This window comes from Budorcas taxicolor, chromosome 11, assembly GCF_023091745.1.
Source record: "Budorcas taxicolor isolate Tak-1 chromosome 11, Takin1.1, whole genome shotgun sequence".
NCBI lineage: Eukaryota > Metazoa > Chordata > Mammalia > Artiodactyla > Bovidae > Budorcas > Budorcas taxicolor.
In genome coordinates, this window is record NC_068920.1 from 28734413 (window position 1) to 28760327 (window position 25915).

A 25915-nucleotide genomic window follows, 5' to 3' on the forward strand; every position below is an offset into this window, starting at 1 on the left:
TCAGAGATAGGTGTTTTGTCTTTCTTTAGCCCAGTCTTGAACTTCTGCTTTAGCAAATATAAGGTAGAAGATTAGGCTTATCATGTTATTGGCTATCATCAGGAGGAAGATTTTAAGCCAGGGAGATTCTGCATCCTGAGGAATTAAAGTACAAACAATTATAAACTATTATGTTTCGTAACATCTAAAATGTAGTATTAAAATTAATATAGGCTTGATGCAGGTCACTTAAACATGGCAAAACATTTTAATAAGGAACAAAAAGTTAAATTCTACTCTACAAAGATAATCACCCTTTGACTTATGGTTTGTGTCTACCTACATATAACTGTTCATGTATAAAATTGCATGAATATAGTGCTAAGGCCAAGAATGCATATGCTTTTATATTCAGAAATATCCCATAAACATGTTTGTATATTAGGAAATATTTGACTGTATTGTAACTGTTACTGACTTGTAATCCAGAGTTTAGATTTATAAAATTTATAAGAGCACCCCTTATTTCTTTAAAGTTGTTTTTCACTTTTTGTTGCTACAAGCTTGAATAAGTTGGTGATTAATTACAAACACAGCAATGCTCTTGAATAAGATTTATCAAATACCCTTTCCTTATTTATAAAAATGGTTGACACATTTTCTCTTTCAGCCTATTAATATGATCAGTTTCATTAATACATTTTATTAATAAATAGAGCCACTTCACTTTCTTAGAAAAAGGCCTTCTTAATCATGATGTTGTACATATTTTAATATATTGGTGAATTCTATGCACAGGTAATTTATGTTTGGCATCCATACTCAAAGATGACATTAAATTTCACTTATGTTTCAGGTTTGTTTTCCTACTTTGCCCTTTACTTTTTGATCAGCTGAGGTTAAATTTTATGCAGTTAAATGTAAGATGCATTTTGATTGCATTTTGGTCTCTGATGTCATATTTTGAAGGATGGATGTCCTGTCTGAAGTTTAAATGATTATTAGCTCCTATTTTACTTTTAGTATCTTTATTATATCCTTTCTTCATTTACATTTGTTATTGTCCATAATTAACTTGGGGGTAAATATGAGAACAGAATGTAGTTATTTATTTCAAGTGGGCTCACCGCTGTGTTTTTAAAGAAATCAATCCATTTCTTCTGGCTTGAGATGAAACTTTATTATAAAGAATGTGTTTTTTTCCAGAACTTGACCAAATCATCACCAGTTTCCATTAAAATATAATTAAGAATAGAAGTTGAAAAAAATGTTTCTTGCCAAATGAGACATTAAATATATTTAATTATAATAATTTCTATAATTAAAACATGCCGAATTTGATAGCTAATAGGTAAACAGAGACTGAAGGAAAAAAGAACCAAGATGTGTTTAGAAATTTAATGATAAAAGTTTTGATAATTTTAAATTAATAGAATTTATCATCATTTGGAATTGAAGTCCAACCTAGAAATTTAATGGGTGTCTCCCTTCTAATATTTTCACTGATGTTGCTCAATAAGTGTGCAGTCTTCTTCATATGGACTTTGTACAATTTTCAAAATACTCATAGGTGTTTTGCAATATTAGTTGACACTGTGCTTTTTCCACATTATGCTATCTAACTTTGATTTCACCCCCCACTCCCTGCCAGCAAGATAATCACAATCTCTGTCTATAGTGTTGTATTTTTCCTCTGCATTTCCATGGTGTATATCAATAATTTACTTTTCTTGACAGGTGTGTTTGCTAGCATTTCAGAATGCTAAACAATAGGATGGCTAGCAATACACTTTTATTTTTCCTGATTTAAAAGTATATGAGAATAAAACTACTAATAGCTGTTATGCATTGAATACAAACATCTAATACTCCCATCAATGATCTGATGTGGTAATTACCTTAACTCCATGAAGTTTCTATGTCATCTTAGGCATTTACAGCTAGAGACACTGAGATTAAGAAGTGTTTCCAGGTCACATATCTTGTAAGTAGCTAAGACTTGAACAAGATAGTTTTGCTGGAGAAATTGAAACTGCTAAGAAACTGTTAGGCCTTCCCCTGTGGCTTAGCTGGTAAAGAATCTGCCTGCAGTGCGGGAGACCTGGGTTCAGTCCCTGGGTTGGGAAGATCCCCTGGAGAAGGGAAAGGCTACCCACTCCAGCACTGTGGTCTGGAAAATTCCACGGACTGTATAGTCCATGGGGTCTCAAAGAGTTGGACATGAGTGACTTTCACTTCACTGTTAAGTAGCTGATTCTCAATGTTTCTAGTATTTTTGCTTAAACTTTTTTTTCCTGATATCATCATCTCTGGTTAATGTTTACTTCATCTTTTCATGCTGTTCTTACTAGTTTCAATGTTTCTATGTCTATTTGGGGATTCCCTGGTGGTTCAGATGGTAAAGCATCTGCCTGCAATGTGGGAGACCTGGGTTCGATCCCCGGGTCGGGAAGATCCCCTGGAGAAGGAAATGGCAGCCTACTCCAGTACTCTTGCCTAGAAAATTCCATGGATGGAGGAGCCTGGTGGGCCACAGTCCATGGGGTCGTAAAGAGTTGGACACGACTGAGCAACTTCACTTCACATGTCTATTTTATGTATGTGTGTTATATATTTATTTTTTTATTTATATAATATTTATGTATTTTATATAAATAATTTCTCTATGAGGTATGCAACTGTGGATTTCAGTTTATCCTACTTGTCATTATTGGGTTTCTTAAAGGTGTAAATTGCCGTCTTTCTGTAAAACTAGAAAACAATCACTTTTTCTTCAAATTTAACTTCTGTCCTATTCTCTTTTTGGAACTCCAGTTAAATGTATGTTGGGCCTTCTCCCTGAGCCCACATATTCTATACCTTCTATATTTTTTTAATGTGATTCACTCTGGATAGATCCTCCAGATAGGTCAAGATAAAGTAAGTTATACTATAGATACTAATACCCACTCCCCAACCCCTCACAAATCCTAGTGGCTTTTAATGACAGAGATTTGGTTTTTATTTAAATCAAAGGTTCATAGCTTCACCAGGGCTCAGTGATAAAGAATCCACCTGCCAATGCAGGAGATGCTCCTGGGTCAAGGAGATCCCCTGGAGAAGGATGGCAACCCACTCCAGTATTTCTGCCTGGGAAATCCCATGGACAGAGGAGCCTGGAGTCACAAAGAGTTGGACACAACTTAATGACTCAACAACAACAACAATGTTCATAGCAAGTTGGCTAGAGATCATGCTCCATGTCTCTTCATTCCTGGCTCCTGGTTGATGGATTTGCAGTTGCTGTTCTGACTGTTGCCAGTTTCTATGTCAAAACAAGAAAGTGGTCTGTTGATTCTTAATGCTTGTCTTCAGAATGAACACATATCACTTTCTCTCATGTGTCACTGGTCAAAACAAGTTATATGAAATATATCTAACTTCAAGGAAGTGGGAAATGCCCAAGAGGAGAACCAGAAAAATTATTGTATCTGCAATAATTACTTCCCAGCCTGCCCTCTGCTCCACAAATGGATTCACTTATCTTCCTCTATGCCAAACACATTAATCAAGAGGGACCACTCCACAGGCCCTGCAGCCCTACCTTCATTTGCTTCAGAGCCTCATTGAAGAAGATTCAAACATTCACCAGGACGTGGCTCTCAAGCTGTCTGCCTGGCAGTGTGTCATCAGCATTGGTGTGTGTGTGTGTTCATTCGTTCAGTTGTGTCTGACTCTTTTGTGATCCCATCAACTATAACCTGCCAGGCTCCTCTGTCCATGGGATTTCCCCAGCAAGAGTACTGGAGTGGGTTGCTATTTCCTACTCTAGGGTATCTTCCTGACCCAGGGATTATACCCACAACTCTCACATCTCTTGCAATGGCAGGCGGATTCTTTACCACTGAGCCACCTGGGGGTTGTGTCAGCATAACTAAGGACCCATGGTTTCTGTTTGTCTCCCAATCCTTTTCTGAAAGGAAATATTTATTGCAGCTATTGGATTGCTATGCTACCATTATATACAGCATGATAGAACATGTAGCCCCTGGTATAGAGGGTTCTCTCCCAATGAAGGGGTGGACACATTCTGCACTTTGAACTTGATGCCATATCTAGATGGGACCTTGGGTGTCTGTTGACTTCCTTATAGAAGGAGTAAAATTGCTATGCATGTAAGTTTTTATACATTTTCAGGCCTTAAAATTATCTTAAGAGAATTGGTCCAAATTCCTTACCTTTCCCGCGAATGGAAGCAGCTGCTACTGCTGCTGCTGCTGCTAAGTCGCTTCAGTCGTGTCCAACTCTGTGCGACCCCATAGACGGCAGCCCACCAGGCTCCTCTGTCTCTGGGATTCTCCAGGCAAGAATACTGGAGTGGGTTGCCATTTCCTTCTCCAATGCATGAAAATGAAAAGCGAAAGTGAAGTCGCTCAGTCATGCCCGACTCTTAGCAACCCCATGGACTGCAGCCCACCAGGCTCCTCTGTCCATGGGATTTTCCAGGCAAGAGTACTGGAGTGGGGTGCCATTGCCTTCTCTGGAATGGAAGCAGAAGCCTCACGAATTCTCTTATTAGATGTATTTAATCCGAATCTTTAATTTTTATATTTTTAATTGCCAGAAGTTAGATTTAACTCCTTGTTAAACCTTACATTTCTTATATGTTCAGTCCTTTTAGTTCTTTAAATATATACATATATGTCCAATATCTGATCTGACTCTGTGGTTTTTATTCTTTTCTCACATGACATTTCATTTCCTCAAGCATTTTGTAATTTTTGATTGATTGTGAAATCATATTCACCAAAACTTTATGCATAAGAAATTCTGGAGGATGAATTTTAGGGTTAGTTTCTTCAGAAAAAAAATTATTTACTTTTTCTAGACATCTGTGGACTACTTGAAATTAATTTCTTGGCTTATGGCATTAGGACCCAGCAGAGTTTGAATTAGGGTCTCAAATCCTTGTGAATGGTTTATTGTTTCAAATGTTCAAAGGAGTCTTTATTCAGATTTCCGTCTCCCTTTGTAGCTGAGGTTGAGACAAGTTTCCTTACTGGGCAGAGACAACTTCAGACAGGTCTGGAGTCAAGTTTCTTGCCACCTTTTGGGAAATCAGCTCAGAAGGTGCAAATGAGTTCACTGAAAGGCTGAACAGGCTGAGTGGGCTACATGCTCAGGAGGAGAAAACACACTCTGGTCTTCAAGAGTTCTTTTTTATTGAAGCCACCTCTCTGACCATGGAGTCTCCATGGTTATAGTGATGTTTTCAGCCTTTCTGATACCATAAATCCTAACACATGATGGTGGGGGGCTGCCAAAGTTGTGGGGTAAGGAGCATTTGGAGGATTTTCCTGTGTACTGCTATTTCTCAGCTTAGTAGATACATGGTAGCAGTGGTATCAGTTTATGGTCCCTAGTGATTACAGTTTTATGTCAGCATTTTCATTGTGGCTCTTCTTTGTGAGTGGTTTTGGGAGTATTATTGCTTTTGCTCTGTTTGTCCATAATAACTGAAGCTATAGATCACCCAGCATGGGCAATTTCCCCAAGGCAGCCAGGGGCTTTGCTGGTCATTTACCTCTCTGGAATCAAGCCCTTCCTTCATTTTCAGTCTCTGAAATTTTCTCTTACATTTCTTTTTCAAGGTCAAAGTGAAAGTGACCTCAGTCGTGTCCGACTCTGTGACCCCGTGGACTATACAATCCATGGAATTCTCTAGGCCAAAATACTGGAATGGGTAGCCTTTCCCTTTTCCAGGGAATCTTTCCAACCCAGGGATCGAACCCAGGTCTCCCGCATTGCAGGCGGATTATTTATCAGCTGAGCGACAAGGGAAGCCCTTTTCAAGGTCAGGCATGCCTTTAGCATGATTGTTAAAATTTAATAAGGCACTTAAATTTCTTTAAATATATATAATTAGGTTCTGGAACCACAGAAGTCATCAAATTATGTTGGCAAAGATTGTACAGCCATTTGAATCCAGTGGGCTGGAGAAAGTATATTCAGGTGTTACAACAGTCATCGTATCAGAACAATAAATCCTGGTCAAAGATAAACGAATCTAGCAAATAGTAAAGTGAAAATCTCTCAGTCGTGTCCAACTCTTTGCAACCCTATGGACTATACAGTCCATGGAATTCTCCAGGCCAGAATACTGGAGTGAGTAGCCTATCCCTTCTCCAGCGGATCTTCCCAACCAAGGAATCAAACCAGGGTCTCCCTCATTGCAGGTGGATTCTTTACCAATTGAGCTAACAAATAATAAGCTTATTATTAATAGTTAGTGGGTAAATAATCTGTGACTTAAGAAGAAAAGTCAGAGTAAATGTGATGGTTGAGGAATCGTTTCCAATAATCACCATAGTGACTATAGTGATTTTGCCCCCAGGCAACCAGCTCTGGGAATTGAGTTTCTTTACAGGATACTATCAATTTATACAATATTCATTCAGAATTGCCCATTTATTTATCATCTCTGTTGCCTCTTTTCTTTTTCATATCTCTAATCTGCCATTTGGGATAATTTTATTTTTCCCTAAAAAAAACTACCTTTAGCTTTTTTTTTTTCCAGTGCTAGCCTACTTTTGATGAATTCTTTTTTTTTTTTTTTTAAATGGATGCATTTAAACTCCATTTCTTATGGTGGATTTTTTTTTTTTTTTGATGGACTGTAGAATTCTAGACTAGTAGTTATCTTCCTTCAACACCAGAAAAGGCATTTTAAGTATTTTTAAAAGAAGAATTTCAGGTAACTTTGTCCATGGAAACAGAAGCCAGCCTTCATAGAATTGTTTTGTTTGGTCCTTAAAACTTGTCTTTGTTCCTAATTTTTCATTCCTTTCCTGACAAAACCATGTCTTATTACTTATATTACCATTCACCCAGTCAACTAACTATTTTGATCAAGGCACACATTAATTGTTAAAAAGCACAGAAGTCCACCTCTGTTTCAATAACCAACAGTTAAAGTTACCAGCATCATTAGTTGACATATTACAAGAAAGAAATTGTATCATCTGTGAATTTGGAGGCAATGCCTGATTTGACCAAGTTTAATACGACACAGAATCTCATAACTCACCTCTTGATGATGTCTCCTCTGCAGTTTTTTATATGCATTACCTTCTTTTTTTGTACAGTTAATATTAGAAAAGTAACTACCCATGTCTTGATGTTCCTTACCTCACTAAGGATGATTCCAGTCACAGTGGAAGCAATGAGTCCTCCTGTTAGTCCAATTACATTTGTAACTCCTCTAAGAAATCCATAATATCTATACAAAAATGAATGACAATACACCAATGTAAAGTAATACAAACGCTACAGGAAAAAACCATAATGTATTGAGAGTTTAAGAGAGAGAACTGTTGACTTCCTAAATTTCCCATTCCCACTATTCAAATTCCATTAAAATGTCTGAAAAAGTATATGGATATATAAGTAACTTTCTGGTTACACTACAGAGTCAGAAAGCTTGGCTTTAACAGTAAAGAATATTAATATATTGAGAAAATGAAAGCACATTAAGAGTGAAAGCCAGCTAGTTGTGAAATCTATGTTTGAGAAATTCCAAAGGTGATGTGTGTTGGTAATAGGAACTGGTTTGGATTCATACAAAATTGAAGGGTTCTGTTCACCTGGCCTCTTCTCACTATCCCAGAATTACTGGTCCCAGTGATTGTTCCCAGGCAAGGAGCAATGATTACTCAGGCAAGGAAACCAGAAACTTGTTTATAAGCAACTGTGATTGGCCAATCCTGAGTGCCAAAACCAACTTCAGCAGAAAATGAGCACTGCAGAAAGCAGGGGAGCCACAGGGAATAATACATAAAGTAGGGGTCAAATTTATCAGTCATCAAGAACAAGGACGTGCCTTTTGGAGAACAGAATATGTCTAAATAAGAAATTAGTTCACTCCAGGACAGGAAGTCTGTGACTTTCCTGCCCAACACATTTTACCACCAAAGATTGTATGCTTTCAATCCTTCCCTTTTGTGACAGTGAGGGCTTTTTGTCTTTTATTTCCTTGGGTCTATTCCAATCTTTCTCTACCTTTACATGTTGAGTATGGCGGGGGGTGGGGGTGGGGTGGGGTTGGGGGGGGAATGTATAATTTATTTATGGGTTCCTGATGAAAGAAGCGTCACATTTGGGCCTAGAGTCCCTGGTGTATGCTTTTGCTCTGGTCCCTCTTGCTCCAGTCCAAGAATTTCACCTGAAATGCACCCCTGGCCATCCCTCTTAAGGTTGGAACTACAATAGTATTGACTGTCTTTGAACCTCTGCCTTTCGTTTTTGATTAATGAAACATTCTTGGCAAGTGGACCTAGAGTCCCTGGATTGTGGAGGTGTATGTAGTCACAGGGTGGAAATTTGAGTTGTCTCTTTTTGAGGGGAGCTGCAGAGTGTCTTTTAATATGTGAAGAAGAACATTTATGGTTATGAGCAGCCACAGGTGCAGATTTGGCAGAAACCACCAATTGTCTCCAGTATTCATTGCTTCCTTTTTTATTTTAGCAATAGCATCCCTGGGTTTAGGGCCACTTCTGCCTTTGGAAGCCTCTGTCACTTTTGCCTTCAAAAATTGTTTATAATATTTATAATATTGTTTACAATATTCTATTGCTTTATTATGTGCTAAAACTTACTACAATGCACCCTTTTTCATTTCTTATATTGATAATTTTTTCTTGATCTTATTAATTTTAAAAGAAGCAACTTTTATATTGTTGGCTTTACATATCATTTTGGGGTTTTTTTGGTCCTTATCTTCATAATTTCTTTCCTTCTACTTTCTTTGGGTTTAATTTGCTACTTTTTCCCCTTACCTACTTGAGATACAAACATGGTTACTGATTTTAAGACTTAATTGTCTGTCAATATATAAGTTTAAAGCTATGCATTTCTCTCTGGGTATGATTTTTAAATGCACCCCACATGCTTATCAATGATATGTCACATTTCATTGTAATTTAAAGTATTTTCTAATTTCAAATGTGATTTCTCCTTTGACCTAAACATTAATTTCAAAGCAATGGGAGTTATCTATCATTTGCTTTTGATAGCAACTCTAATTTCACTGTGATTAAAGACTGAGTGATTACAGTCATTTAGTCTTAATTCAGTTTGCTATATGATTCTGCAGTCCCCAGTGTCGAGAGTCCTGAGTGCCCTGACAGTTCCTGTGAAAATCATTACACATCCACGATATGGAGTGCTTCACAAACCTGAGATTGACAAGGTGAGAGCTTTTTATGCTCCATTCCTCATGCCATCCAAACCTCAAACGGTAGGTATTTGATATGGGCAATGAAAACAGTCTTGAGATTGTTTTAATGCTGGACAATTCCCTGGACAGCAATTAGCTCTAAAATTGCTCAGTCATGTCCAACTCTTTGCGACCCCATGGACTATAGCCTGCCAGGCTCCTCTGTCCTTGGGGATTCTCTGGGCAAGACTACTGGGGTGGGTTGCCATACCCTCCTCCAGGGGATCTTCCCAACCCAGGGATCAAACCCAGGTCTCCCGCATTGCAGGTGAATTCTTTACCAGCTGAGCTATCAGGAAAGCCCTGAGATGGTTTTAATGCTGAACGATTCCCTGGACAGGAGTTAGCTCTAAAATTGTTTCTTCAGCTGTAACATCACATGGTAAAAGCATTTTGGAAGTATAAATAGCTGTTGAAGCAGACTTTCAATTTAATTGATTTTATATTTGGTTTAATAATGATTCAGTAGAACCAGAACAAGATTCAGATGTCTAAACTATACTTTAGTCTCACATGGAGGGAAATTCGCCTGCATTATGGGAGACCTGGGTTTGATCTCTGGGTTGGGAAGATCCCTGAAGGATGAAGGACAGTATGGCAACCCACTCCAGTGCGTGACCCATCCATCAGTCAAAAATAATTAAAAGCAATTAAAAACGTTTTGGAGCCTCCCTTTAGGAATGTCAAGGGGATGAACAGTGCCTTCTTAATGCATCACATAGCATCTTTAGAATCCTCTGTGCTTTTCTACTCTTGCTACCCACCAAAGAGATGGTCACAACATTTCCAGGTCCACTCTATCTCACTCCATTTCCCAAACAATATTCTCATGGAACCACATCTGTGTCTCTTCTTCCTTCCAGACCTTCTTTCTTGGCATCTGGGTTCTACTCAAACAAATGTAATCATTTGCCCATTCCTCAGTTCTAGTCTTCCCTGGCTCAGATGGTAAAGCGTCTGCCTGCAATGTGGGAGACCCAGATTCAATCCCTGGGTTGGGAGGATTCCCTGGAGAAGGAAATGGAAACCCACTCCAGTCCTCTTGCCTGGAAAATTCCATGGACCGAGGAGCCTGGTAGGCTACAGTCCATGGGGTCACAAAGAGTTGGACATGACTGAGCGACTTCACTTTCACTTTCAGTTCTAGCAAAGATCAAATTCCCCTAAAAAGACAATTTAGTAATTTATCCTCTAAGGGAACTCTTTTTAATAGGCAAGGGAGGTATGACTAGGAACATTAGGAATAAGTTTCATTTAACTCATTAATTAAAAAGTTTAAGAATTGTTTGTGACATAATGTATTATGTCAATATGTTTGTGACATAATGTATTAATACATATGCCCTAAGTATTAATGATGATCTAGCTTAAGAGGCTAATAATATTTCCAAATTGTACATTAGTCTATCTTCTGTGACCTTACAAAGTCACCTGGCTAACATGGAATTTGGACCCACTGGAATGATGCAACGCAGGTCAAGTTCTCTGATATTCAAGCCATTGCTGGCCAAGATATTTCCCGTCCTACTGACCAGGTACTAGTGAATAACACTAGGGAGGCATTGACTACATCTAGGCAGCTCTGGAGGCAGGTAAATCTAGGTATTAATCCTCCTTCTATTTATTACTATTCATGTGACTTTACATACATTCATTTCCCTGGTCTTTGGTTTCTCATACTTTGTGGACAATATTATCTCACAGTGGGGCATGTCACATAAAAAATAATAAATGGTTGTTCTTGCTGGTTAGTCACCAAGTCATGTCCATGCCTGCCCGGCTCCTCTGTCCATGGGATTTCCTAGCTAAGAATATTGGAGTGGATTGCCATTTCTTACTCCAGAGGATCTTCCTGACTTGGGGATTGAACACCTATCTCCTGCATTGGCAGGCAGATTCTTTACCCCTGAGCCAACAGGGAAGGCCCAAAAAATGGTAGCTCTTTATAATTTTCTTAATCTATTTGTAGATACATTTTTAATTTACCTGTTTCTCAGAGTGCATATAGCCCAACTGGCATTGTGTATTCTGTATCAAATAATCCTTTTATGTCTTTGTATAATTTCAAGGAGTCAGAAAACTTTCAGGCATTTTCAAGGAGAGTCTCAAAAATGAATAAATCAAATGCATACATGTCTTTGCTACTTAGGCCTTCACCTAGTATAGATCTGATGGACAAGATTCTTTACAGAATTGTGATGAATTAGAATATTCTTGGTTGATCTTTGCCTCTCTACCCCAGGCCGCAGATTTACAAAACTTCAGAGAATTCTGTTCATATTGGATCTATGTTCTCCAGAAAGTGCCAGCCCTGGACAGTGTCCCCTGGAGCTGTGCAAACAACAGAACTGCTTCCATTAGTCACACTTATTATATCTAAAAAGGGCATATAGCACAGTAAAAAGAGGAAAAGGTTTTTGCCAACTGGATCTGGATTAAAATCCTAGGTAATATCCAAGCCAGTGGTGAGATCTTAGGCTGATAATCAAGTATCTGAATGTCAGTTTCCTTAGTTGCAAAATAAATATTACTAATTGTTGGTTGAGGAGTGACAATATATACTTTTTAAGTCTGACCTATATCGATGCTTCTTCAGAACGTTTGGCCTGTTGACCATCAATTCCAAAATAGCTGAAATCTTAAAACATCCTTAAGAACTTAGATACAAGAAAGAGATTTTAAAAACCTACCTAGGAGCGATATCCAAGACGTTTATCATTAGTCCACCCATAGCAAAGCTTGTTGTTGAATTAGCAAGTATCAGGAAAATTACAGTGGCATAGAAGTTGGAACTCAGGTAAAGCAGGCAGAGGCTGAAGAGGGAAGGCAGGAGAAGTCCTACGGAGTGATTCAGACAACAGTCAGGTGCATGCCAAAGATGGGGGATACCCCAAAATACTTGAACGTATTGGCTATTTCTTACCTAGTGAGGTGAAGAGTTTCCGGATGGTGACTAGACTGAAAGTATTCCTTGTCTGGAAGATGTCTGCCATATAACCTGCTAGGACACCAAAAATCCAGGCAAACAAATGGGGGAGGGAAGACAGCAGCCCATTCTGAGGAGGAAATGTTATTGTGAGTGAATATGAGAAATGGAATAATCCCTACACTGAAATTCAGTATTGAAAGTTTGTATTGTCACACAGGAAACAATCAACATGCAACCCCAGAATTATTTCACGCTACCCAAGAGAAAGAGAAAAAGAGTTTTGAGGTCAGAAACAGACATCACAATCTGCTTAGTTTTCTATTGTATTATCATGGGGCCTGAAAGTTCTAGATGGTAGAGAGGAAAACGAAGTTGGGAATGGGACATGCTGTCCCTGAGGAAAATGACAAATAATAATGATAATAGAAGACATGCATATGGCGCTTATTCTGAACCAGCTGCTGTTAATCTTGGCAGCAAATCCGTGGTCTCGTGGAAGATTACACTGAATCACATGGATCTCAGAAGACCTTTGTCATGCTAGTCCATAGGCTGGGTAGCTGGAAATTCATTATAGAATGTCTCAAAGTGGCAAGCCCAGACTCCATTTCTAAAGGAGCCTTTCCTGGTCATTATGGCATCAAGCAACAGAAGGTTTCAAGCATTTGTACTTTTTCAAGTCAGAAAAGCAAGGAGAATGCCAGTCCTTTCAGAGCAAGACATGAGTCATGGGTTCACAGGACTCTTTGCCTCTCCCCCACGGAGAGGATTGGTATGAGCTGTGATGGGTGGTAGACTCTGGCCAATTGACTTTCAGGGGAGGATCCCCATCCCTGCAGGGAACATGGTATTGAGCTTTAAGGAATACACAGAGGTTGTTATTATAGGGAATGGGAGATAGGGAATCTGTGGGAACCTGGGTGGTGTGTATTTTTGTGGGAGTGCTAGACAGGATGTCTACACCTTTTGTTCTGGGCAATGTTAACATAATAATTGGAAATGGTGAAGTCTCTAGGTAAAGAACATCAGCTAAATAGTATGAGTGCTAAGTCGCTTCAGTCATGTCTGACTTTGAGACCCTATGGACTATAGCCTGCCAGGCTCCTCTGTCCATGGGATTCTCCAGGCAAGAATACTGGAGTGGGTTGCCATGCCCTCCTCCAGGGGATCTTCCTGACCCAGGGATTGAACCCTTGTCTCCTGTCTCCTGCATTAACAGTCAGGTTCTTTACCACTAGCACCACTTTGAAAGCCCAAATAATATAGGGATGGGCAAGAGCTAGGACTAGAGTCATGGGAGAAAAAGACATGGGCACAAAGTCCTTCATAAAGTGAAGAGGAAAAGGTGTACTTACCTCTTTTACATCAACATGAAGCTTGTAGTCAATATATATTGGCGTATAAATACTCAGGAAGGTATTTGACCAGAAAAAAGCAAAATTACAGAGGGAAATGACCCAGAGTGGAGTAGATTTCAGCATAGCTTTGATGGGCACTTTGATGAGTGTACTTGAGCTGACCTGGAAGGGAACCCATTAATCATTAGCACATTAGGTCAAGCTGGAACACATTTCATTTGGCACAGAATCTGGGAGATACCAAAGTGAAGCATGTGGGTTCTACCTGCTGGGTGAGAGCGGATGTGATGTATTCCTTCTCTCTGATGCTTATATATGGGTGGTCCTTTGGGTCCTCATAAAACAGAATGAACCAGAGAACACTTAAGGCACAGCCACAAGCACCTATCAGAGCAGGACAAATTAGAATTGAAATTGCTCTGTCTGTAGTGAGTTTCTTTTCCAAATTGGCACTTTTCATTACTGGTCTGAGAACCAGGACCTCTTTCTTTCTGGAAATTTGCAACAAGGCTTACATTTTTTATAATTTTTTTTGTATCCACACCTGCCTCTCCAGAGCGAATTTTACAGAAATGGTAGCAAACCCTCTGGCCTCTTCTGACTTCTTAGCCTCTATTATTCTCCATGTAGGATAGCTGGGCCTCCTTGCTGTTAGGCCATCATCTCTACAGATTCTTAATGTGTTCTATTGTTAGAGGAGGGTGTAACTGGGCTCATATGGGCTTGACAATCACCTGGTTTTGAGAAGTAGGCCTTAGCCATACTCCTAAGATGCAGCCTAGGCCTTCAGGATTGTCCAAGTCCCATAAGAGTCTGCCAAATTATTTGTTGCTTTTTACTTTTTTATACTAATGATCTGATCATAAGGAATCCTCTGTTAGGATAGGGAATGTATATTGCTTAGTAGTCAGGCTTCCAGAAATGCATTCATTCATTTGACAAATACACTGGTTAAATGCCATTATGTACCATGTACCATTCTAGGTCATGGGAATGCAGCAGTCAATAAAGCAGGCACATGCCCTGCCTTTACAGAGTTTATTTTCTAATGGATGAGAGAGGTAGTGAATAGTAATTAAGCAAAAGGTAATAAATGTCAGTGACAAGAGCTAGGGAAGAGAGTTATGAGGAGAGGAACAAAGGAGCACTATGTTCAGGGAAAGTGAGGACATCAATGTGGACACAGATACTCCAGGCTGGGGGAGAAATAAATACCAAGGCCAGAGTTATGAAGCCAGTGTCACTGGACAGCAAGCACGGTGAGGATAGTAATGGATGAGGATGAGAGGTAATGAGATCAGACCGTGTGGAAAGCTGGAGCCACTGTAGGATCTCAGACTTCTGCAACACACTTTGAGACAACATTAAAAGAATAGTTTGACAGTATGCCATTTCCACCTCATTCTGTGACCTGAGTGCCGAAACCCAAGGCAAAATGTAAATAGACATGAACACCTAATAAATATACAGGAAATACAATATATTTCTCTAAATTACTGTAGTCAATCCTTAGAAAATTCATTTGATGCTATTTGCTTTCTTTAAAAATGGGAAAATAGATGCTCAGAAAGGTCTACTTACTTGCTCAGGGGCACGTGGTTAGTAAGCGGTAACTGACACTTAAGCATGGATTATATTGTCTAGAGAGGGAAAATAGCTGTAGAGGAGGAGACTGGAGAAAAGCTTTGAAGAAAGACAACAGTTAATGGCAAGTAGAAGAGGAGAATCTCTGCAAGTCTCTGCAAAAGAGATTGAGAGGAAATGGCCAGAAGGATGAAGTCCAATGCAGGGAGAGCAGGACCACAGCAACTGAGATGAGAAGGAAATGCCTGATCACTGAGGTTCAGCACATGGAGTCAAAGGTACAGGCACCAGGGAAAGAATGGTATTGTTGGGTTGATTGATGGTACTTGTTCAGGTCAAATGTGGACTGAAGAAATTCAACTTGATTTATGGGCATCGAGGCTTGGACAGTTCTAACATTTGGGAGGCATATAAGGAGTTTGGAAGTCATCATCAAATGAAACTATAAACATCAACAATGCTTCTTTGATCTGGCAGAGAATTGAGGTCACAGGGCAAACCACTGCCCCCAAACCACTGCCCTCCTGTCTCCAGAGAGACAGACAGACAGTTGCAGAGAATTACAAGTTCCCAGAACAGAAGCCCAGAAACAGAAAACTCCAGTGGAACCAGTCAGTAGCAGGGTAGGAAAACCTAGCATTTGATGGTTTACTGTAGGTTCTGTGTGGACAAGTTTGAGAGATGAAAGGTCTGGGTGGGAGGGGGCCCAGGCTTAAGCAGACCCCTCACACTTTTGTGAGTTTTATTTCCAGAAGACCTGCCAGATTCTCACAGTGAATATAAGAATAAAATCTCTTAATCCTTCTAGGAGAAGATGGAGAAAGTAACCATTTTTAATTACATCTAGAGCATTCTGTTCTTCACAAAAACTACTCAAGGGGAAATTATTTTATCAGAGCCTCACCAACTTAAGGAAAGGGCAACACCCAACTCCAGACCCTTCTTCCTGTCTCACTTAAGGAGGGGGAAAAAACAAAACTGAGAAGAACTGGTGAAGTTCAGGGGCACAGGCTCACCAAAACCCTGAGACCAAATCATAGACCACAGGACACTGTCTCCCCACATACACACCTTACCACCATATCAGAAGAATCCTTGCATGTTAGTGGGATCCAGAATTGCATGTTCCAAATCTTATTTAAGAAGTCTCTAGAGAAACTAAAAAAACTACAGGAAAGACAAAAACAAAGATACTGGAGGAAATTGTAGCCTCTGAAACAGAGCACACAGTAAGCCAGATTAACCTGTAGCCAGTAAAACATAAAACCTCACACTGAAGGGCTATTTATTTCAGTTCATTTTAGTGTATTTTGTTGAGCTTTCAACAAGAAAACCACAAAGCATAGAAAAAAACGAAAACAACAAAAAAACAGTTTTAAGAGACAGAGCAAGCACCAGAACTAGACTCGGATTTTAGCAGAGGTATGGAATTATGAGATCAAGAATTTAACACATGATTAAAAAGCCTGTGAAAAAGACAACATATAAGAATAAGTAGTAATGTAAGTAGAGAGACAAATTCTAACAATCAAAAGAAAATGCTGTAAATTAAAAAACACTGTAACAAATGAAGAATGCCTTTAATGGGCTCATTAATAGATAGACATAGTTGAAGGAAAAAAAATCACTGAACTTCAAGAAATGTCCATATGAATCCCAAACCTGAAATGCAAATAGAATAAAAGCATTAAAAAGAAAAGAATATCCAACAATTGTGGGACAACTACAATGGTGTAATATATGTGTAGTGGGGATATCAGAAAGAGAATAAGAGAAAGGAACAGAAAAAACATTTGATGACTAATGGCAGTGATGAAGAGCAGTGAAACCGAGAGGATGGAAGACATATTTTCACATTATGGCTTGGCCAGTTGCTCCCTGTGGGTATTGGCGGCTCCCTGTAGATCCATTCTCCACCCTTCTTTACCCTGTTTTGGCCACAGATGGCTGACTTGAATGAACATCAACAGGCCCCCATGTCCTCTGCTTCCCAGATAGATTTGGGCAGAAGAAAGCCTAAGCAGAAGATTAGAAGGAGAGAGACTTGAATGAGATTAGGGTGTCTCTTTCTCTAGTTATCACCTTCCCCCGCATTGCCTCAGTCTATACTCCCTTTCATGAAAAGTCACAGGTCCTCTCAATGTAGATATCTCTACAGGACTCTCTCCTAGTGGATTCCCCTCAACTACTCCCTTGCTTGCCCCTTTGGGCCTGGGGATGGTATTAGCTTCTAGCTAATTTTGATTTTGCTAGCACCAGATCACTGCTCTAACCCTGTGATTCTGCCACATCTTTATACCATTTTAAATAATCACTTCATAAATAGATCCCTCTGCATTAAGCCTCTATATTGTTATTTGTCTATCAAATGAGCATAAAAGCACTCATCCACAGTCCCTTAATGACAAATTTAAAATCAAGATTTGAAAGTGATTTTCTAACTTATCTGGAAAACCCAGTCCTTTATAGTTTTTCATTTATTCCAATTTGTTGAGAATTTCATGTGTTACTCTAGAAACTAATGTGTTTGATTATGAGATGATAGGGTTTCCCTGGTAGCTCAGCTGGTAGAGAATTGACCTGCAATGCAGGAGACCCCAGTTTGAATCCTGGGTCTGGAAGATCCCCTGGAGAAGGGATAGGTTACCCACTCCAGTATTCTTGGGCTTCTCTGGTGTTTCAGCTGGTAAAGAATCTGCCTGCAGTGTGGAAGACCTGGGTTTGATCCCTGGGTTGGGAAGATCCCCTGGTGAAGGGAATAGCTACCCACTCCAGTATTCTGGCCTTGAGACTGTATAGTCCATGCAGTCTCAAAGAGTCAGTCATGACTGAGCAACTTTCACTTTCACATAAGATGATATACGAAATCATGCTTGGAATATTAAGTATACATAGTATACTCATATTATGTTTGACCTGTTCTGATCATCCCTTTCCCCATAAGTTTACATAAGGGATATGTTTCTGTAGCACTGATGTTATAGAGTTGTGAAATTATGTACAATGATGCATGTATAGTTCTGAACATGATGTCTTGCTTGCAATAAGAAGTTAATGAATGTTGACTGCTCTTTTTCCTTCAATGTGATTTATTTTTAATATTGTTAACTTCATATAAATTATTAAATTTTGCATTTACTTTTAGGTTTTTTAAACCTTTAAATAATGACTTGGATTTTTATAGAAAGAGACTCACCAAAAATATAAAAGACCATGGGCCATCCCAGGGAGTCACAGATGAATCCAGTGATAAGCAGGACAATGCAGGGTCCTAGTAGAAGTCCTAATCAGAAGGCACAAAGAACATCCCTAATGAATGCAGGCATCTGGAAATGGAGATAACGTAGCTTCATGGTGGCAGTGAACAACTTCTAGTGAAACATTCATATAATACCAAACAGAAGAAAATAATGAAATATTTGCTTTCTTCTCTTTTTGCTGTTGTTAGAGATAAGGAAACCTCTTCTCTGTCCTAGACCGTTTCCACATATTTAAAGTGTGGATGGTTTCCAAAGCGCTTGACAGTTCAAAACGCACATATTTCTTATGTTCTAGGGCAGAACATGCTACAATGAGATGACAATGGGATTAACCATTCTAGGCCCTAAGTCATTACCTGACAAACTCAGAGCAGTAAGTCGGCCTAGTTCCAAGGGAGGAGCCCACTTGATCCATATCACTTGCTGAGTTGTTAAAGTTATCCCCTGAAAGAATGATTAGAACATTTGATCTCTGACATGTTCTGTGAATTTAAACTCTAGTTTTTGCATTATCTTTTTATATTTTTAATTGGAGGAAAATCACTTTACAATGTTATATTGGTTTCTGCTGTACAAGAATGTGAATCAACCATATGGCTCCCTGTGTTATACGCAACTTTACACCAGCTATCTATTTTTCACTTAGTAGTGTACATATGCAGAGAAGGCAATGGCACCCCACTCCAGTACTCTTGCCTGGAGAATCCCATGGACGGAGAAGCCTGGTGGGCTGCAGTCCATGGGGTCGTGAAGAGTCGGACATTGACTGAGCAACTTCACTTTCACTTTTCACTTTCATGCATTGGAGAAGGAAATGGCAACCCACACCAGTGTTCTTGCCTGGAGAATCTCAGGTACGGAGGAGCCTGGTGGGCTGCCGTCTATGGGGTCACACAGTGTCGGACACGACTGAAGCGACTTAGCAGTAGCAGTGTATATATGTCAATGCTACTTTCTCCATTCATCCCACTCTTGCCTTCCCCCACTGGGTCCACAAGTCCATTCTCTACGTCTGTGTCTCCATTCCTTCCCTGCAAACAAGTTTCTCAATACCATTTTCTAGATTCCATATATATGCATTAATATATGATATTTGTTTTTCTCTTTCTGACTTCACTCTGTATAACAGATTCTAGGTTCATCCACCTCACTAGAACTGAATCAAATTCATTCTTTTTTATGGCTGAGTAATATTCTATTTTGCATTATCTTTATACCTGGAACATTCCCTTGATTACTCGGCATATAATGACCAAAATTTCTCCAAATTCAGCTGCCAGTGGGAGGAGCAGGGTAAATAGAGAGCTGAAAAGTAATGCAAAACCAATCATTTTCTTTAAAGAGTATATTCCAGATAAATATCCTGCAGGAATTTGGCTGATGAGTACACCATAGAAGATGGAACTTAACATGATCCCCTGGATTTCAGTGCTCCAGTTATACACAGGGTTCTGAAAGAAAAAAGGAGATGGGTTTAGCCACTCTGCAAATGATTTTCTATAATGTTCAGGAATGCGGGAAAATTGGTCTTCCAGTCTTCCAGTATACCCCATGTAAATATCTGCCCTCTGCCTAATCTCCTCTGTTATATGATTTATTTATTCCTGATAACATCATTTTCTGTTTGTAATTATGTTTTATCATTGGCATCCTCAACTATAACGAAGTCCTTGCTATAAAGGGCATCATCTGTTCCTCTCATACCTGCACAGCATAGACATTTAAAACTTATTTAAAAAAAAATTAGATGCAATTGGCATATTAGTTTCAGGTGTACAACATGATTGGTTATTTGCATATATTGAGAAATGATCACCACAGTAAGTCAATATCCATGACAACATATGGTTCTAGTTTTAGTTGTGATGAAAACTTTTAAGATCTACTCTCTTAGCAACTTTCAACTATACAAGATAGTACTTTTAACTGCAGTCACCATGCCATATGCTATACCATCATAACTTATTTTATAGCTGGATGTTTGCACTTTTTAACTCCTTTTACCCATTTTGCCCAGCCTCCCCAATCCCATGCTACTAGCAACCACCAACCTATTCTGTGTGTCCAGGAGCTTGGTTTTGTTTAGAATTCACATATAAATGAAATTATATAGTAGTTGTCTTTGTCTGATCTATTTCACTTAGTGCAGGGCCCTCAAGACCCATTCATGTTTCAGCAAATGGCAAGATTTCATATTTTATGTCCAAGTAATATTCTATTAAATATTAGTACCACATTTACATTATCTATTCATGAATACTTAGGATATTGTAAATAATGCTGCAATGAACATGGGTTGTAGATATTTTTTCAAGTTAGTGTTTTCTTTTTCTTTGGATAAATACCCAGAAGTAGAATTGCTGGATCATACAGTTATTTTTTTTTTGAAGAACCTTCATACATACTGTTTTCCATGACAACTGTAGTAATTTACATTATATCACCAGTACACTAGTGTTCCCATATTTCTACGTCTTAGCCAATACAATATTTCTTATCTTTTTGCTAATATACATTCTGACAAGATATCCATATTTGCCGACTAAGGTCTGTCTAGTCAAGGCTATGGTTTTCCAGTAGTCATGTATGGATGTGAGAGTTGGACTGTGAAGAAGGCTGAGCACCGAAGAATTGATGCTTTTGAACTGTGGTGTTGGAGAAGGCTCTTGAGAGTCCCTTGGACTGCAAGGAGATCCAACCAGTCCATTCTGAAAGAGATCAGTCCTGGGATTTCTTTGGAAGGAATGATGCTAAAGCTGAAACTCCAGTACTTTGGCCACCTCATGTGAAGAGTTGACTCATTGGCAAAGACTCTGATGCTGGGAGGGATTGGGGGCAGGAAGAAAAGGGGACCTCAGAGGATGAGATGGCTGGATGGCATCACTGACTCGATGGATGTGTCCGAGTGAACTCCGGGAGTTGGTGATGGACAGGGAGGCCTGGCATGCTGCGATTCATGGGGTCGCAAAGAGTTGGACACGACTGAGCGACTGAACTGAACTGAACTGATTCTGACAGGTCTGAGGTGATATCTTATGGGTTTGAATTACATTTCCATGATGATATTGAATGCCTTCTCTTGTGCCTGTTGACAAACTGGACGTTTTTCTCAGAAAAATGTCCGTTTATATCCTCTGCTCATTTTTGGTTGGATTTTTTTTTTTTTTTTGTTATAGAGTTAGATGAGTTCTTCATATATCTTGAATATTAATCCCTGATCAGATACATGATTTGCAAATATTTTCTCCCATTCAGTAGGTTGCCTTTTCATTTTGTTGATGGTTTCCTTTGCCATGCAGAAGCTTTTAGTCTGATGTAGTCTCACTTGTTTACTTTTGCTTTTGTTGGCATTGACTTTGATGTCAAATCCAAAAAATCATAGCCAAGACTAATGTCAATGAGTTTTTCATTTATATTTTCTTTTAGTTTCATGGTTCTAGGTTTTATGTTCCAATTTGGATTCATTTTGAGTTAATTTTTGTGTCTGTTATAAGATAGGGGTCTAGTTTTTCCAACACCATTCATTGAAGAGATTGTCCGTTCATCATGGTAAATTCTTGACTCCTCTGTCATAGATTAATTGCCCACCTTATGTATGGGTTTATTTCTGGGCTACCTACTCTGCTTCATTGATCAACGTGTCTGTGCTTATATCAATACCATACTTTCTTGATTATTATAGTTTTGGGATACAGTTCGAAATCAGAGGGGTTGATGCCTTTAACTTTGTTTTTCTTTCTTATTATTGCTTTGGCTATTTTGGGTCCACACAAATTGCACTGTTTGTTCTATTTCTGTAAGAAATGTAATTGGAATTTTGATAAAGATTACATCTAATCTGTAGACTTTTTGACAGTGTGAATTCTTCCAATCTATGAGCACAAAATATCTCTCCACTTACTTGTATCTTCTTCAGTTTCTTTCATCAGTGTCACGTAGTTTTTAGTGCATAGGTGTTTCACCTTCTTGATTAAATGCATTCCTGCTTTTATTTTATTCTTTTTGATGCAATTGTTTTCTTAATTTTATTTCTGCCAGTTTATTAGTGCATAGAAACACAAAAGATTTTTGTATATTGATATTGTATCTCACGAGTTTACCAGATTCATTTATTAGCCCTAACAGTTTCCTTAGTGAAGTCTTCAGAATTTTCTATATGTAATGTCATGTCATCTGCAAATGGTGACAATTTTTCTTCTTCCTTTACAGTTTGGATGCCCCTCCTTTTTTACCTTGCCTAATTGCACCAGTGAAACCTTCTAATACTCTGCTGAATAAAAGTGGTGGGAGTGGGCATCACTGTTTTTTCCTGACACTGGAAGAAAAGCTTTCAGATTTTCACCATTAGGTATGATGTTATCTGTGGCCTTGTTACATTGCTGATCTTTACTATACTGAGGCATGCTCCCTTTATATTCACTTGCTGAGAATTTTTATCACAAATAGATACTACTTTTGTCAAGCCCTGCTGGCCACCAGAGCCAGGTGATCAAGACAGCAGCTGCTAAAAAGGAGAGAAAAAAAAAAAAGGAGCACCAGAACAAGAGTGTCAGGTGAATGTAAAGCTGCCCCTTTGGGAGATACTGGCTCTCTGGAGTACAGCAAAGAGAGAACACAAGGATGGCATTCACTGGCTTCTGTCCCCAAAGAGAAAGAACCCCAGAAGACCCTGGATATGTATTAAATTAGATGCTTGTGCCTCAATTCAACAGTTTATGGTAAGCAAATAAACCTCTTTCATAGAATGTCTTGGTGCTTTTCAAACAGCTGCTTCCATGCTGTGCCAAGGGGTAGGTGAGTCCATGGGCAAGCCATTTAAGAACCATTTCTCAGTTCCCTTTACCTTTGTGGGACTTGTGTTTGTGAGCCCTGTTGGCTTTCAGAGCTAGACCTTTGGGTGGCTTATCTCTCAGGTGTAGGGATGATGCCCAATGCAGGGTTCAGACTCTTCACTCCTGAGGGGGATGTCTTGCTGCGTCACCTTGCCAGGGGTTTGCAGTGAGATTGTGTCTCAGCAGTTCCTCTTGGTTATGGGCATTTTCTTGTTCTCCTGATGTGTAGGAGTATTCAGTTTTTGATTTTTTCCCGGAGGAAAATTTTCCATAGGTATCTGTATATTTGGTGTGTCTGTAGGAGGTGAGTCCAGAATATTTCTACAGGTTCACCTTCAACATCTCTAATACTTATTTCTTAAATATTATTAATAGATGCAAACCCCTCTGTAGAATACCATGTAGAACTACATTTACTGCAGTTATTAATTTCCACTTGCCCCTTCTCATCCTTTTTCTCTGTTCAGCTAACCTTGTTGACAAAACAACATATCCCCCTAACAACACACACACTGATCCCAGAGAGCAAAGTAGCAACAGAGAGAATATCAAATCATGAAGAGAAGTTCTCAGGCTGAACTATGGGAATTATTGAATGGTATAATAAAGGAAAAAAGGCCATTCCTCTTCTTTCACTTGGCTCTGATGCGGCATCTTTTGTTTTCTGTCTCAGGAGTGGATTCCTCTGCTGGTTTTGGCTAGGGGGTCTTGCATAGTTTTGTTGCTTTATTAAATCTGACATAAGAAATTCTTAATATTGAACTTACATTTTGCACTATGAGGAGGTTGCAGTATTTTTGGACTCACTGCACAGGAAGAAATTTTAATTTTAGTAGGTGAGGACAAGATGAAAACTCTTTGGAAATGTCTAAGATAGTCTCTTTCTCTAAACTATCTATGCACTCGCATAATTAGTTTATTTTAGATAAAGAATGTATGTTCTAAATGGAACTCTTGGTTGACTATGAAATAATCAACTAGGTAGGAGTCTGAATGTTTGCTCTCTTGTCACTGTTATCTTGCACCCTTCATCCTTTGTCTCCCTTTCTCAAATCCCTGTCATCCTATAGCTGTAGATAGTGATGTCTTGTCTGATAGAAAGGACTTCCATGAGCGATTTGGTAGAAGCATCACTCTGAGTATATTGAATACTAATAGTGAGGGGCCTCTATACAGTAGCCAAGTGGTCATGGAAACTCCAGATCTTTTTCATTGGTGGGAGGTTACTCAGAGGATGGAACAAGATGCTCTGCCATTTTTTCTAAATGACAGGTATTTTCCCAAGGAAATCAATATTGACCTTTCCCCATATCAGGTGATTCAGCACACATTTGCTCGACTCTCCCTGTGCAAATTATTCAGAATATTGGGGTTTTTTTAATGGCATAAAGCCATCACTCTTTATAGTGGAGGATAGAAAAAGAAGAAAAGTGGGCACCATAGTTGAATTCAAACCACTCACCTCAGATGAAATTCCCTACACCAGAAGAATAAAACCTGAGTATTTCCATATTCAATCCATTAACTAGTTATCATTAAATAAAGTACTCTGTATATAAATATGTAAATTAACCTATATAAATCTTAGGAATAAATATATATACATCTGTATGAGTCATATAAATGAAAAAATAGATAATATCCCAGTAGGTAAAATGGACTAAGGGTATCAATAGATAATTTATAAGAGAAAAAAATGGTAATGACCAATAAATATAGATCACAGAAATATAAAAATGTATACATTCATTAATAAATTTTAAAGTTATCACAGAATTTCTACCAGATTGGTAAATTTTAAACAAAATAAAATAATTATATATACATATTTGGCTGTTTTAGCAGAGGGAAGACAGAGGATATTTCTCATTTATGTGTAACACTTCTCATCTTCCTTCCTTTTCTTTTCTATACTCAGTGTCCCTTATTGCACTCTCTTTGGTTTCTGTTCTCTCTTGTTTTCCTTGTTATTTGCCTTCTTTTCTAAAATGTTCTGTCTAGTATTATCATATCAGTTTTCTGAGTTCTGTCAATTTCTTTTTTTTTTTTTTCCATTCATCTGCTATCTGAGCAGAGACTTCTATCACCGGGCCATCTCGGCTTTGAGTACCTAAACGTGCTACACTATAGTATTCCTTCCCTAGTTATAGTTACTTTGCTAGTTTTTAGGTTCATTTATAATTTAAGTTTATAATTTAGGTCTTCTTTGGGAAAATAATCTGGTGAGTTTTCATATTTGAGAATAATTATCTATTCGATTTCTTCATCTAGTACCTTTGTAGAGGAGAAAACTGAATTCCTTTTCTATGACTCTTATTTGAAGAAGGTCAATTCTCCTGGATTACAGCAGAAGATTCCTGGCAGGAAGGAGAAGGGGAGGGGGATGGTGAATGTGCCAAAGAAAAGTTCAAGCTTCTCAGTTTGAGCTGCCCCTTCTTTTACTACAGTGAAGGAAATAAAATACAGCTTTTGTGAGTAGCCATTTCTCTAGAAAATGGGGGTCCTGATATTTAAACCAAGGCAATGGAATACTCAAGAATTAAAAAATTTTGAATAAAATTGATTTTTTGACAGATTTTTTGAGGTACAGTTGACACAATAAACTGTGTATTTAATCTCTGTCATAAAGTATACAACTTCTTAAATTCTTAAATGTATAACTTCACAGGATATAGAATTTTAGATTGGCAGGTTTTTTTTCTTTCAGTACTTTAGAAATT

At 38.6% G+C, this 25915-nt stretch overlaps 1 protein-coding gene across 1 annotated transcript in view; it reads right to left on the bottom strand.

Moving 5' to 3' along the window:
- The window catches only part of SLC17A1 (solute carrier family 17 member 1), a 33658-nt gene continuing 7743 nt past the window's right edge, over nucleotides 1-25915 (bottom strand). Inside the window, exons 3-11 of the mRNA XM_052649670.1 lie at nucleotides 19581-19814; nucleotides 18720-18807; nucleotides 18300-18386; nucleotides 13785-13903; nucleotides 13517-13681; nucleotides 12156-12288; nucleotides 11923-12070; nucleotides 7147-7237; nucleotides 1-135 (exon numbers count right to left, since the gene is read on the bottom strand). Coding sequence (XP_052505630.1) covers nucleotides 1-135; nucleotides 7147-7237; nucleotides 11923-12070; nucleotides 12156-12288; nucleotides 13517-13681; nucleotides 13785-13903; nucleotides 18300-18386; nucleotides 18720-18807; nucleotides 19581-19814 — 1200 coding nt within the window. The remainder of the gene's footprint in view (nucleotides 136-7146; nucleotides 7238-11922; nucleotides 12071-12155; nucleotides 12289-13516; nucleotides 13682-13784; nucleotides 13904-18299; nucleotides 18387-18719; nucleotides 18808-19580; nucleotides 19815-25915) is intronic.